This window comes from Coenobita brevimanus, chromosome 97 (genome assembly GCF_032717465.1).
Source record: "Coenobita brevimanus isolate Jiangsu-jjx chromosome 97, ASM3271746v2, whole genome shotgun sequence".
Classification (NCBI taxonomy): domain Eukaryota; kingdom Metazoa; phylum Arthropoda; class Malacostraca; order Decapoda; family Coenobitidae; genus Coenobita; species Coenobita brevimanus.
In genome coordinates, this window is record NC_137050.1 from 8,510,407 (window position 1) to 8,526,599 (window position 16,193).

The 16,193-nt window shown below is 40.7% G+C and overlaps 1 protein-coding gene across 1 annotated transcript in view; it reads right to left on the reverse strand.

Annotated features, from left to right (window-relative positions):
- Positions 1 to 15,046, reverse strand: part of AP-1gamma (adaptor protein complex 1, gamma subunit) — a 205,882-nt gene extending 190,836 nt beyond the window's left edge. Inside the window, exons 1-2 of the mRNA XM_080283472.1 lie at positions 14,970 to 15,046; positions 479 to 552 (exon numbers count right to left, since the gene is read on the reverse strand). Coding sequence (XP_080139598.1) covers positions 479 to 542 — 64 coding nt within the window. The 5' untranslated portion in view covers positions 543 to 552; positions 14,970 to 15,046. The remainder of the gene's footprint in view (positions 1 to 478; positions 553 to 14,969) is intronic.
- Between the last annotated feature and the right edge of the window lie 1,147 nt (positions 15,047 to 16,193).

Below are 16,193 nucleotides of genomic sequence, written 5' to 3' on the forward strand. Positions count from 1 at the left end.
AGATACTGGTCCTACAAGCATGGTGATCATGTCGACACTAGCACACCACTGATACCAGGGTATTGTACCGTACTGTGCAATGCCATGTCATCTACAACAGATCCTTATATATTGGGGTAACATATAATAGTTTAAAACAGTAAGGCAAGATAAATGCTGATGTTAAGATCCCTGACTTAACAAGCTAATGCCTGAGTCAAATGGTTAACCAAGAAGACCCGAATATAACATGACGTTGAAAAATGGGAACTGCATAACAATTTCAAACATGAAGTCTGTTGCTCTACTGTACAGTCATGTGAATGTTGGATCATAAAGAATACTAGATCTCTATTAAAACAGTTCTATGAAACACTTATTACCAAACAAAAGGGCATTTCCTTGGATGGCAAGCATATTGTGTCATGGAAGGGACAAAATGATTGGTACAAATGTGCGTGGGTTGCGAGGGGTCCCAAACAGAGAGGGTTCTACATACCTTTTTCATATACCTCCTTACCTTTCTCCACTGCATCATTTATCACCTGTTTTATGCTCGACATTGTGCCGAGACTGGGAGAAAGAAAGACAGTTAGTATACATTTCACCATTCTTCATTACATACCATAAAACCATCTAACTTCAGACATTTTTGAGGTTTTTTTTGCACATAACTTCATGTAGAATTGCATGATCTAATCCCTGTTGGTATCCATATATAATCCAGGGACGTGGCAGTTGAAACCAAGTAATGAAAAAAAATTAGCATCAAAACTGTGGGTGTTATTCAAAATTTTTAAGCATATGAAGTTCTCAACAATATCTGCTGACTTTGGACAGCTGTGGCTAATTTCAGACACTCATAGGCTTTGCCATATACACACCTTTAGACTTCAGTGGCAGCTATTTTTGGACAGCCAAGCAATACTTCGGACACTTGGGGCTTAAAAAAAATAATAATAAAAAAAATAAAAATAAAAAATACAGTAATTGCACACTTCTGTGGTGGGTGAATAGTTTCAGAACAGACCGAGTACAAAAACATTCTGTTTTTTACCCCTACAATTGAAAGCACTTAATTGGACACTGAATCACATTGCAGTCAGGTGATTTTCATATGAAGACAATCACAAAGGATCCACAAATTTTTCCTGACCCCAAACACCCCAAGAAACCCACCCCATATACTGGAAAAAAAAAATAATAATAATAATAATAATAATAGTAATGAAATGAAAATTTTTCTTCTTGCAAAACTTCACAAGTAGTTGCCTTACTGATGTTTTTTATGCTAACCATATTCATACAAAAACTTCAACTAGGAGATGAAACATATGAGAACACATTAGTGTACATTACTGACCATTAGAAAATTTTCTAAACTGAAACCCTGTGACTAGGCCTGTAACTTTAGGCTACTGTACCCGATACTGGGTAACGAAAGGAAACTAAAAAACTATTCCTTTGTATTTACTGACATTACAATACTGAGTAGTATACATATATCACATTTCTGATATAAACGTAATGGTACATTACATCACTGGCCACAAGAAAATTACCGGTACCACAACTTAAACCCTGTGACTAAGCCTATTACCGTATACAGTATTAGGCTACCAGGTAATGAAAAATAACTAAAAAAGTACTCCTTTGCGCTCCTTCACATCCAAATAATAGGCATTACAGTTAAAGCTATTAATATTCACATTCCATATATAAACTATTCAAAACTTAAACCTTGAGCTTTGGCTTTACTGTTAATGCTATACTGTACTATTATTGCTATAGGGATTTATTTAGGCCAGAGATGGACATCAACATCAAAGATCATTCTACACTTACCGTCAAGTGTAGGCTCTGATAAAACCTTACTGATGTCTTCTCTACCTACAGCACTAAAGTCATCAACTATGGGATTAACAAAGGTGTGGCATGTCCTCTTTACATACTTTAAGAACCTTTACGAACCCTACTTTAACTTAGCGTCCGAGGTTAGCCTATAAAAACAAAAATGCGAGGTGAAATTATTGTTTTCATTCTCAGAGGATTGTGTGACAACATTTTGTAAATTCCTTTGGTGCATGTCATCTACAATAAATGTTCTTTAAAATCTGCCTGTTTTGGTTCACACATCTACTTCCAAAATCTCTGCACAGACAAAGTTTTCAGGGGAACAAAAAAAGCATTATTTTTTTCAACCAATTTTGCCTTTTTTTTTTTTTTCACATACTTCCATTCATGTCAGGTTCATGTGATGGTGCTTCGCCTAACTGCCTATATTTTTTGGTTTTCAAAATTCAAAGCCATATTCCCAATATTTTGGTTCATTACATTTTTTCACAAGCCAAATGGTTTCCTGTAAGCCAAGAAACCATTTACAACGCTGGGTGGTTACCATATAGCCAACCCATACGTGCTCCCTACATGTCAACAAGTGGGTTGGTGGAGGGTTAGTGCCCCTCCCTGTAAAATAAGTAACTCAAAGTCAAGTGGCCACCCCTTACGGGATTATGGCGTCTGGCAGTAGTAGATAGACATTTTTTCCTCACATGTCCGAAGTTGAACTCATGTCCAAAGTTAGGCGGTTTTACGGTATGCCATTACCAGTTAGCATTACTGTGTTTTTAAGTAGATATAGTCTACCATCCTATTATTGGGATACAGGGAGGGAGCTGAGGGACATGCATAACCAGGAATTTCAACTGCCTGGTTATAACAGTGCCACCACGTGAAGGGGTCCCTATCCAGCACCAATCCAGCAGTCACTGACCCAAAACAATACATTACTGACTGGAAATCATTACGAAACAGCATTCAGTAGTGTTCTTAATTATTACAACAATACACTATATATCATGTACAGCAGACCTTCACTATAATGGATTAATTGAGGGGAAGCCTATCCTAACAAGGCCGACAGTCCGTTACATCTGATGGCAAGAGGGCAATGTCAGGGCTGGTTGGAGTAAAAAAGGTAGGAGAAACATGCATTGCGACCCAATGCATCCCATTTAACACTGTTCAATACAGCTGATAAAAAGTTCTAGTGGCCTTCATGGTGTCCATTAAATCTGATATCCAGCCTGCCAAGATCTGTTAAGGTGAGGGTCTACAGTATAAAATATGGTACAGTACTGTAGTTCACAAAATATTCAAAATAATATTTTCTATAACCATGTGTGGTTCTGCATGAATTAACAAACACTGTGTTTGGCTATTAGCCCAGTTATTACCCAAATCACTACCAAAACTCACTATTCCCCCATTTCTAGAATATTTGAAGGTGGCCTCCCTTTCAAACCTGAGAAGAGGAAACTAAGCGGTGAGCAGATAAGTATCCGATGGAGGATGACATGCATATTCCTGGTGGAGACTAATTTTCTTATGCAGTACTTTGTCTAATATTCATTTACAGGAAGTCCCCAATAAACGAAGCCCCAATATATGAAAATATGAAGGTAAGAAAGTGAAAAATACAGAACAAATTCCCCTATATGAAAGGCATATGTTTTGATGGTACGAAAAGCACTACGACAAAATAATTCAAATTTGGTGCGTGACTGACTGCAGTGCCACTATCGTGTATGGCGAGGGAAGCAACTACCTCCGCTTCGTCCCACTCTGTTCCCGCTCCCCAGCTGTGTAGTGCATGCCTTCTGTACTCCGAGAATCTTTCGCATCTTGCATCATGCCACCCAAGCGTCCTTCACCTTCATCATCATTTGTGGTGCCTCTCAAGAAGAAGCAACACCGAACTGACACTGGAGCGCAAGCTCGAAATTATCGAGAGGTATGAGGAAAGCCAAGGCGTGAGTGAGATCGGGCCTCACCTGTGTATACCGTACAGTACTGTTTTCTATTTTTACTCAGCAATATGATAAATAAATAACTGCTTAAAGTTCATTTAGCTTTTATTAACAATTCTACTGTAGATTTAAGAGCTTACATCCAGCCTAGTACAGTACAGAGTAGTTAGTTGACAGATTTTGGGGGGCTCCTGGAATGCATCTCCTCATTTGCTTAAGTTTCTTATGGGGGAAAATGCTCCTATAAACAAAAAATCGATATATGAAAGATTTTAAAGGTACCTAACCCTTTCGTTTATTGGGGACTCCCTGTATTTCCAAACTTGGCATCATTGGGAACATTCGATCATGCAGTTTGATATGTTATCTCTGTGGCCTGCTAAATTTGCTCCAGGACCAGTCTCCATAAACTGACAGCCACCTGAAGTCATCCATCAAAACTGGGGAAAGGCTTTGTCATGCTGGCAGAGTGAGTTCTGTTGATCTTACTGAGATCAGTGCAAACATCCCCACACCAAAGCAGCTTGACAAGGTTTGGACATCACCAACCAACAAAACCAAGCTGCAACATTTTGTTCGCCAACTGGCATCAACTCATAAGCTGGTGAAATTGATCATCATGCTTGAAAGTAGCATTACGGATGAAGAAACTGTGCCAGCGCAGATGCAGCATGCAGGCAGATCATCAGTCCCACTGTTTGTTACATAATCAATTGGAGCACTATCATATCATGTCGAAGAAGCTGATGACCGCCTAGTACTTCAATGGGTGCGGGAGGTGGATTGTGGGAGTCAATGGGTGCTTGTGATATCCAGTGATAGACATCTACCTGTGTCTATTAACAGCCAGACGCCATAATTCCGTATGGGGTGGCCATTTGTCTTTGAGTTAGATGTTTTACGGGAAGGAGCACTAACGCTCTGCCAACTCACTTGTTGACAATGGGTGTGGAACATGGATTGTGGGAGTCAATGGGTGCTCGTGATATTCAATGACAGACATCTGTATACGTGTCTACCTACAGCCAGACACCATAATCCCGTAAGGGGTGGCCATTTGTCTTTGAGTTAGCTGTTTTATGGGAAGGAGCACTAACACTCTGCCAACTCACTTGCTGACATGTATTGAATACATATGGGTTGGTTATGTGGTTACCACCCAGCAATGTAAATGGTTTCCTGGCTTACAAGAAACCATTAGGCTTGTCACTCTATGACAAGCCACCTCAAAAGGAAAGAAGAGTAATAAAAATTGACATGAAAAATGGGAGACATGGGAAGAAGGCAAAAAGAATGATAAAGGTGAAGGATGAAGTAGTGCAATTACTTCATCTTCCAGTGGCATGAGAAGGGTCTTCAGGAATTGTGGGTAGAGTTTGGCTCTGGTAAACAAAGGCACCACATACCATTATATATTCTGATAAGTTGGGAGTAGGACTGTGCAGGGTCGCTGCGAAGGCGCATGTTCTCATTGACAATGATGTGCTCTGTAAGCCTGGAATGAACCATACAGCTCTTTCCAGTGACCCACAGAAGTTCCTAGCCTAATTTGCAAAGTCAGATCAGTTAACTGAAGAGGTCATGCAAAGCTGAGTATCTCAATCATGTGTACCGAGACCAAGACAGAATCTCAGACCATCAACCAACTTCGAGTGGTGTGCCACATCTAACCTTCAATGCCAAAACCTAGCCCTACCCCCCCATAAAGTGCTATTTGCAGCCATATCAAGAGTGATTTACTTGTATATAAGGTCCTGTGCCTACTAGATGACCCCCTCTTGACACCAGACCCTGTGAACTATGACTGGATGATTGATAATGACATTGTCTTGCCTCCAAAATGTCTACATCCACTGCTCCTTGGAATGCTTGTCATCTGCAAATGGATGGGAAAGTGTGACACAAAGTACTGCTCATGTAAAAATGCAGGGCAAAACTGTGACCTGTCACAATGACAATGACAACCAGTGTGTCAAAAGTAGTAGCCAGCCTTTCAGGTCACTGATATCTTGGGTTGCACAGACAGATCAGTACAGTAAATTTTTACAGTTCATCCAATGTTTGGATGAAACATGACAATTTGGTTCACTAAAACACACAATACTACAGTTAACTTCCATACCGTATAACGCTCATTTGTTAGTCACGGTTTTCTAATTCACGGTACTTTTCCAGCCAAACCGTGATCCATTCGTAAGCTGCGGTAGCCATTTTGATCAATCAGATAGCCATGGTCACTCTCCCAAATGACTCACTTTTGAGAAGTTTTCCAGGTTGCAGTGTCATTTATGCTAGTCACGTTCAGAAGCCAATCATATTCAAGTCAATCACAGCACTTCCCACCCACACCTAACAGCATGCGGAAGAACTAGTCCACCCTGCTGTCCCCACTACTACCACACTCACCTCATGCTGAGAGGCCATAATGTGCCTCAAGCCTCGGACCCCCCCCCTTCCCTCCCCAGCCACTAAAGCATTGTTGTCGGTCGGACTCAGGTAAGAACCTTGCAATATTGTTCATTCCCATTAAATACATGCATTACATACTGTTTTGAAAGGGTGTTAGTTTTCTCTGGTGACTAGTCGGGTATGAGCATGGTGGTAGGGAGCAATTTTACCGGGAGGTTTGACTATGGTCCGTCTATTTTATGAAGTGCGTTTGGGCGTTGTCCCTCTTGGGGAGTCCCCGTCCCACAATATTGCCATACTTTGTACTGGGCAACTTAATCAGATTAGAATAAAGGCTCTAATGACAACTCTCCCTCCCAGCACACCACTCTCTCTCTCTCTCTCTCTCTCTGCATATAGAAATTGCATTTTTTATAGATTTATTTCTATAAAAAGTCTATACACTTTTATGAATTTTCAGAATTTGAGGAAAAGCCTCCAGACTGACTGTCTGTCTGTCTTGTTGCACTCTTATTCATTCTCTTTCTCCCTACTCTCTGTTTCTGTCTGTCTGTCAGTCTGTCTGTCTGTCTCTCTCTCTAACATTATTTTTTATTATGACTGATTTTCTCCTTAAAGTGTGTTTATTTGTGGTTTATAACAGCTTTTGAGGGAACAATTATAGGTCCTCTGTTTGCCTTCTCTTCTAAAAAATACTTATTTACGTTGTAAATAAGTTCTTTTTCTCTACTGTGGAGCACACGAGAGCGAGTAGCAGGAGTAAGAGCATCCATCTCAGGTGGCGGCCAGAGTGGAAATGACCTGGATTAACACGGTCACTCTACCCTTACAAGCATGGCACCGTTGGAAAGCAACGTTGCCAAGTGTTGTGGTATTTATAAAAAGTAATTTTTATTAAAAGAAAAAAAAGAGGCATTTATGACAATATGTAGCCTTATTAAAGAATTAAATATATATATACTGTAAATAAACTTCATTTAGAAGTAGTAAATAGCTGCCATGAGAGGGAGGTTTACATGTTTGGCAGAGAGGCAGCCTAGGAAATTCCCAAGAGGAACAACGCCCAAACGCTCTTCATTAAATAGACGGACCATAATTTTCCCGATGTTATTTATAATTTGTGAAATTTCTAAGTCACAGTAGGTTTTAAGGTTAAAATAGCTGCGAATTACCAGAGATGACTGTGCTTATGTTGCAATTTTACATGATAATGATATACAGAAATTAGTATGCAAAGACAACTCTGTGTAAGTAAGAATTTACTGGTACGGTACTTTTTTGTCTGATTATCACATACTGTAGATACAAATGATCTTGTAAAGTCTATCTATCTATCACCAGATGCCCTTATCCCATAAAGGGTGGCCACAAACAAATCACCTCCAAGTTCCCCTGTCCCACACCATTTCACTGCCCTGCTCCAAGCTCACACCCCCCCCCTCTCATACTGTATACCCCTCCACTCCATCCCTCCATCTAATCCTTGGCCTACCCTTCCTTCTCCCCCCCTCCACCTCACTCACATACACTCTCCTCATCAGTCTCTCACTCTCCATCCTCTCCACATGGCCAAACCACCTCAGTGTGTTTCTCCTAACGCTTCCTATCACATCCACATCCACACCACAATGCTCCTTCACATCCTCATTTGTCAGTCTGTCTCTCCATGTGACTACATGCTCCTCTCAAATAACTCATTTCCACTGCTCTCACTCTTGACTTCTGTCCTTCCAACAATGTCCAAGCTTTACTTCCATACATTAGAGTTGGTATCACAATACTGTCATGGAGTAACTTTTTCACTTCCATGCTCACTTCCGTTTCTTATCACTGCTTTCAAGGAACCACCAACCTTTCTTCCTTGTTGTACCCTTTCAAGCACTTCATCCTCCACTCTTCCATCCTTACTCTCACACTACCCAAGTGAGCACTCACATTTTCCATTTCCTCACCATCCAACCTCATTGTACATTCGCTGACTTCACTTCTCTTGAAGACCATAACTTTACTCTTCCCTACATTCACCTTTAGATTCCACTTCTTACACACTCTCCCAAACTCACCCACCAAGTCTTGCGCTCCCCTTCATCTTCACTTAACGCAATATCACCTGCAAACAACAGTGCAGGGAGGTTCCACACACTGCCATCTCTCATTAGGGCCACTCCAACATCCACTGCCCTACCTTATATCTCTTCTATAGCCCCATCCATACACAGATTGAACAACCATGGAGACATGACACATCCCTGTTTCAATTCAACCTTCAAGTAGAAAAATTCACTCAGTTCACTATCCACATGCACTGCAGTCTTAGCACCCTCGAATACACTCTTCACAGCATTCAACAACTTCCCTTCTACGTGTACTCCATATATTCTTAATACTTTCCACAATCCTTGTCTATCCACCCTGTCATATGCATTCTCCAAATCCATGAAGGCCGCATACAACTTCTTTCCCTTCTCTAGAAACCTTTCCACTAAAGACTGAATATCTGATCTACACAATCTCTTCCCTTCCTAAAACCTCCTGTTCTTCTCCAACTAATTCCTCTATTATTTCCCTAACTCTGTCAATAAGTATCCTACCATATACTTTTCCTATTGCACTAGGAAGACAAATGCCCCTACCATTAACACACGATTCTTTTTCCTCTTTTCCTTTGTACAAGGGAATAATTATACCCGACTTCCATTCCTCCTGGACTCTACCTTCCTCCTGGGCCAATCTGCACATCTTCCACATCCACTCTATTACTATCTCTCCCCCATGACTCAGCATTTCACTACACACTCCATCAATTCCATCCAACTGATTTCTTCCTTTCTTCTCATATCCCTCTTCTACCAGCCATTCCCCACCCACTTATACTCGCATTACTTTCATTCTCCAAGTTCAGCATTTCCTTCCTCTCCATCTGCTCGCTTTTTCTCCCTTCTCCACTAGTAATCTACCATTTTTATCTTTCACTCCCTGCCTAACTTCATTGCCACTCTAACACTCTTTACCTCTTTCCAGAACATTTTCTTAGTCCCTCCACTTTACACTCAAATTCCTTCCAAATTCCTCATCCACTCTCTTTTTACTCTCTCTTACTAATCTTGTCACCTCTCTCTTCCTCTCTACATATAACTCTCACTTCTGTCTCTCAGCTTCTTTCACATCCATTCATTATATACTTTCTTCTTTTGTGCCGCAGCCTGTCTCACCGCTTCATTCCACCATGCTGCTCCTTGCAACCCCTTTCATCTACTCCTCGCCCCACACACCACCTCACATGCTGCAGATTCTTCTGTGAATACCTTGCACACACCTTCCACGTCCCCCATCTGCTCCAATCCATATTTACCCAATCAATCCTCTACTTCTCTCTTGTATTCTGCCTTTTTCTCATCCTCTTGTAACCTTTCCACTCTCCTTGCATGTACTACTCCCTCTCATCCATCCCTTCTTCTATTTCTCCATTTTACTTGGATCTTGATTCTCACCACCATAAAGTGGTGGTCAGAAAGTCCACTCCCCCAGCCTCTATATGGTCTTGCATCCATTACACACCTTCGCATCCTTTCATCCACACACACACATAATCAATCATTGCCTTCCGTTCATTCAGTTCGCCACCCACGGTTCTCAACACACGCAATGTATACCTATGGATCATTTTATGCCTGAAGAGGGTATTGGCTATCACTAACCCCCTCTCAGCACAAATGTCCACTAAAGCAATGCCATTCTCATCCACCTCTGCAGGCACACCCCACTCCCCAACTACTCCATCCACCTTCACATTCCCTATTTTACCATTCATATCGCCAATCAAAAACACTCTCTCATTCCTTTCAAACTTTTCCATGCACACTTCCACATTTGTCCAGAACTCTTCTCGCACTCTGCTTGAACAATCTTGCGTTGGCACATACATGCACACAATCGCCCACATTTGTAGCCCAACTTTCAATCTTACCCACATAATCCTTGAGCCAACTGATCCATACTCTCTTATATTCTCGTTCCATCTGTTACGCACAACAATACACACCCCTTATTTTGCCCTCTCATTCTCACATACTCCTGCATATACCCCATCCATAACCCCATTCTCTCACCTCTCCATTTAGTTTCAGTTAAACCACATACATCCACTTTCACACCCTCAAGCACATGGACAATCTATCTCTCTTTCACCTCATCATTTGCACCCCTTACTTTCCACGTCGCCATCCATATCATGTCCTTTGTTCGGTCCTTAGTCGTCACCTTTTGGTCAGTCCTGGTCCCATGCTTCTTGTTCGTATTTTTAGTTGGTTGCTTTCTGGGGAAGGACACTAACCCTCCACCAACCCACTTGTTGTCACATAGGGAACACATGTTGGATGGTTATAAGGTTACCACCCAGCTTTGTAAATGCTTTTCTTGTTAACAGGAAATCATTTGCCTTGCCACTTAAGGTAAAGCTACCCTAAAAACAGAGTACTGTACCACTAGACTAAGTGGGTGGATGATGGGCATCATCACCTACCACTTCACGTTGTAAAATGATCAGTGTTAATCAAATTTATGCTGATAATCTAATTTTCTTCTGTAGTGTAGTGTGTGATCTCTTTAATTAACTTGGTTATTAATATATAGTATTTGACCTTATTACACTATCAGACTATTTTACTGCTTTCTGTGCTTCGAAAACATATGCCATATTCATAACTGGTCATGGACACCAAAATGATCTTTCTACAACATTTGTCAGAAGTAACAAATATTTCCATGTCTGATGGACATTGCATGGTGGTCATCTTGGTTTCTGGTACCTATGCAACATCTAACATGGTTTCTTATGCCACCACTGTACAGTATCAGGCATACCTAAAAATTCTACACTGTATTAAAAATTTAAATAATCTGTCTACTACATTCCTTTCAAAATACGCATTACGGTCAGGACTCAATAAACATCAGTTTGGTATACGATAATTCAACAGAAAAATGAGCTAAAAGTTATAGCCAGTTTCACAACAATGCTGGCAAAATTCGCTTGTATGATAATTGTGGTGGCTGAATATGAGTATCCTGTGCATACACAGTTCCTCCTACACATGCCAACAGTCAAATAATGTTTAAGCCAAGATGGCCACCCAGTGTCTGCATTCGCTGTAATAATATCCCTTCTGTTCCATTTCCAAAGTCACTGAAACACCACTGCTATCATCATCTAACAATGCAAGTGTGTAACAAATGCTGTAGCGTAGTGTGCGATATTAAGTGACGTGACAGCTTTTGGTATAATACTAAAACTGGTGACCTGGAAAGCACGTCTGGCAAGGATGACATGATAGCCTTCTGTATAAGATATACTAAAACTGGTGACCGGGAAAGCATGTCTGGCAAGGATGCTACCCCTAGTGGAAAGTGTGGTGCTACTGAAGGTGCTGAGGGCAAGCCTAAAAGGGTATTTTATTTATTTATTTATTTATTTTTTTATGTTACAGTATGTGGTCCTTGGCCTTCTCCTTATCCCCACTGAACCCATATCAAGCAAAATCACTATACAATGGGTTTTCACCTGATGTAACTCCATTGCACACCAATAAATGACTGCACTGTATACACAATTCTTATCTGACTCTGACCTGATGGAGGCTATTTGGGAAAATGGCAGTATCCCATACTCAAATCGACCGTCGACCTCTATGCCTTTGGAAATGTATACAAGTCTCTATATACAAGGACAGGACTAGGGGTCAGGCCAAAATCAAAAGCACCTTTGGATTTCACAGTCGCTCTGAATGACTTGGGAAGTCTCTATATACAAGGACAGGACTAGGGGTCAGGCCAAAATCAAAAGCACCTTTGGATTTCACAGTCGCTCTGAATGACTTGGGAGCTAACTAACATGGGGATGTCTGCCTATGGTGATGTGGTAGGGTTGGTAGTTCTGGGTGGCCAAAACATGGATATGGTAAATTGTTCCTTAGAAAGGACACCTCATCCAGCATCATCTATACACTGCAACTATTTAAAAATTCCAGTGTGATAAATGTGGCAAATGGTTTGGCTCAAAAATCCACCTCATTTATCACTTATTAATATGAGGTCTGTTCAAAATGCTTCCGACGTTAGGCTCTAAAAAAATAAACAGCTAATCTGTTGAGCTGGGACACTAATCCCCCTCAAAGTAGGCCCCCTTGACTTGACATACACAGCCCAGCATTCTTTCCACTGCCTGAAACATATATTACAACTGATATTCGGTATCTCCTGAAGTTACTTTGTCACATTTGTCGTGATCTCGTCTCAAAACGGGAACCCTTCAACGGAGTTTTGAGCTTGAAGAATAACCAAAAGCCGCACAAAGCCATGTCAGGTGCAAAGGGAGCCTGCTGGACCTGCACAATGTTGTGCTTGGCCAAAAATTTGACAAGGTACCAGCAGGATACCGAAAACTAACTGAAAAATGTCTCAAGAGGTGGAAAGAACACTGGGCTATGTCAAGGCAGCAGTGACCTACTTTGAGGGGGATTAGTGTCCTAGCTCAATAGGTTAGCTGGTACTTATTTTTTTAGAGCCTAAGGTCAAATACTTTCTGAAGAAACTTCATATAATCAGAAGTGAAAACATTCCTCTGGAGCGGCAAAAATAAAGCATAATATACATCATCGAACTGAAAGGACCAATTAAAAAGAACCTCCAGCACATGCCATCTTGAAATACTGTAGTTGAAGCTGCAGTGTAATGAATGATGAGTGTTGTAAGAAAGGTACAGTGTAAGTAAAAAATAACTACAGTTAACTACAGTATATACAGTACTGTACACACGGATGGTAAGAAATATTTAAACATCTTTAGTGGGTGACGAACAGGCTTATTTTAGAAGTGTGATTACAATAAAAACAGTTTGATGGATGATGGAAGAAGCAAATGAGAATCTCTAGGGCATTTTTAAGGTCTGAAGAAAGGAGTGTGACGATTACCAAATTGGAGGTCATTAACCGAATTGGCACTTTTAACTGGAAAATATTATAATTTTTATCACCATATACAGTAGGTTCATACACATGTAATCATCTGAAATTCATTTAAAAAAAAAATGGTGCTCAATTTAACTCCAGTACTAATACAGAATGAGGATAGAAGAGCAAAAACGTGCTAAGATTAGTGGAAGTGTTTCACCTTCTGCTAGACAACTCACCTTGACACTCTTGCATTTTGTGTAATTATCAATTTAAAAACCAAGAACAATTATTCAGACTTTAAATCAATATTTAAGGAAAACTGAAGTCAGTCATGGGACGTTGGAGTTCTAAAGGGAAAATACCCACTAACTTTTGCACACGTTTCCTCTGAATTATTGAGTTAATCACAAATTTTTTACCACATTTCTGATATTTGTGTGTGTAGCCTATAGACCTAAATGGTGATAAAATCTGTAATATTTTCCAATTAAAAGTGCCAACTCGGTAATTCATCACATCATGAAGAAAGTGCATAAAAGTAAATAAGAGATGGGAATCTGATATCAACACACTCATAAAAAGGTTAAAAATATTAAATAAGTAGACGTGTCTTTCCCTATGATAAAAGTAAATGAACATGAGGTAATTTTCACACGGGATGTTAATTATCTTACCAATATTACATCGGGGATCTGACATGAACTGTGATGAAAATATGCTTTTGAAGATTCTTTTATTTCTTTAAGGTCTGTTACACTCCGAGGTAACCAATGAATGTACAGTACTGTACTTGTATATGGGTTAACTATGGTCTCTTAAAAACACACAAACATGAGGTGCCTATATTTTCTGTACTTGGTTATGTTAGTCATCTTAGATAACTGATAAAAATATCCATCAGACATTGAATTCTCTTATATCTTTTGGGTCTATCTCTTGGGTAGCCTCCAAACTCCCCCCAAAGATTCCAGTATTCCTTGGAGACAGCCCAAAAGTGAAAACAAATATGTATGTTCAGAGCTGTGTAGGCTGTTAGGAACTGCAATGGGGATGACTCTGAAAACAGCAGAAATTAACCATGATCCAAATAAACCTGTCATGCATCTTTAAGTCAAAATCATATCATGGTGTATCTATTACGTGCTGCCTCATTTGCTGATCCAAAGATGAACCACAAAAGATGCATTCATTATCTGATGCAACAATCTGATCATAATTTACTGCAGCTTAAACAGTTTGTTTATAATAGTATCACACACATACCTAAGTGCCAAATATAAAATTCCTCTAAAAGGTTTTTGAAAGCAATTAAATAATCCTGAAAACTTCTGACAGCAGAAACCAACCGAGGATACCCGTGCATACTCTGGTATGAAAACGACTTTAAAAACTAAAGATGCATTACGTTTCGTGACTGCAATAATCATAAGGCCAGTTGACTCGAAGCCTACGCATCCTGATAATCCTGATTCTCATATTATCTAGGTCTGGGTATTATCACCCCGACTTTAAATTTTGTGGTCGTCAACCTTATTTCCACCAGATCTACACTACTAAAACGCAAGGCCATTGATAGCCGCCATATAGAGTATTAATAGTAATTTTCCGACAGATCTTTTCAGATTATGGGTAGCAAATTAGCAGGGGCAGGATTGTGGGCAGAGCCTGTGTTGACATCATCTGACTTGCCAAAATGGCAGCTATTACCCTCCTTCCACTTTAATGCCATACTGTACCCCAACACTCAACACCATAGCCCTCATCGTACATCATATAAGAAAGCTAATCTCTAAATGGAAGAAAGAGGTCACCTTCATCTCACCTGGAGTCACCTGAGGCGCAGGACAATAAATTTTACTGAGGCATCTGCCAGAGTTTTGTCATCTATGTGTTTCCGGCAAGGTGGACTGCCGCTCCTGCCATCTGGCGGCGCTGGGAACCACAGAGCACCTCACCAAGTGCAGGGGGATCTGCTAGACAGTCATGAACGCATACTATTGCCCCCTTCCTTACCCTTTTTCTGTTGGATTAACTATGGCTGTGGTAATGAGGTGGGGTATGATATTTCTTTACCAAAGGTAAGTATTCCTGCAAAGATGTGATGGTTGGATACGGGTTGTAAGCTAACCCGCGAAATATGGCCTGTGCTGCAACCCTTAAATGATAGACTTGCGGTGGAACAGTACAGGTAAAGGTGGGGGGCAGTCTAGGGCAGACACCATGAAACATTTAGCCGTGGTGCTCATCTCCGTTCCGTAGGCCTTTGAGCCTGTGGCTCCCACCGTCCCGGGATACACGTCCACTGTATCAGTCACAATTACCTTACCTAGGTGTTATACCCTAGGACATGCGTTTTATCTACCAATACGCTAAGGAATAATGGACACTTGAGTCGAGCACCGTCAGCTGCCCAGACTCGAACCCTGGCACTATCGAGCTGGCAGCTTCATAGCTAACGATGCTAAACCACAAGCACAGTTAGGACTACAGGTGGGACTGATATTTTGTTGCCAAAGTTATGTGAAAGTGAAATGGTTTAAAAAAAAAAAAAAGTAGGAAGCAAATCGATCCAATGCAGAGCTATCAACTAGAATTTGCTGAAAGCTCTAGTATTGAACGTTCTTGCACTTGTGCCTCTAGCCGTGGGGTGCAACATCACCACAACGTTTAGCACAAAATGGGTAATACATTACTAAGAATTCAGGTATTCAACTCTACGTTACCATTCAATATATGAAGTTTAAATCAACGCTGGAGGTATGCAAGTCATGAGTGGGAGGAGAGGAAATGAATTAAGAGCAGCACGTGGCGTGAATGTAGAGAAACAGGCACATGATGAAGTCAGCGCTGTGGTGTTAAGGCCCCCCCACACGATCAATATTATTGGTCAGTATTTGGTATTGATCAATGTTATTAATCATGTATTGGTTAGTGTGCGTTCACACGTGCCCTCGAACATATGTTGACAAAACAGTTGGCAACATATTTGGATAGTGTATGGAGCAGTATTTGGACAGATGTATGCAAACATGTTTCAGTGCAGCTT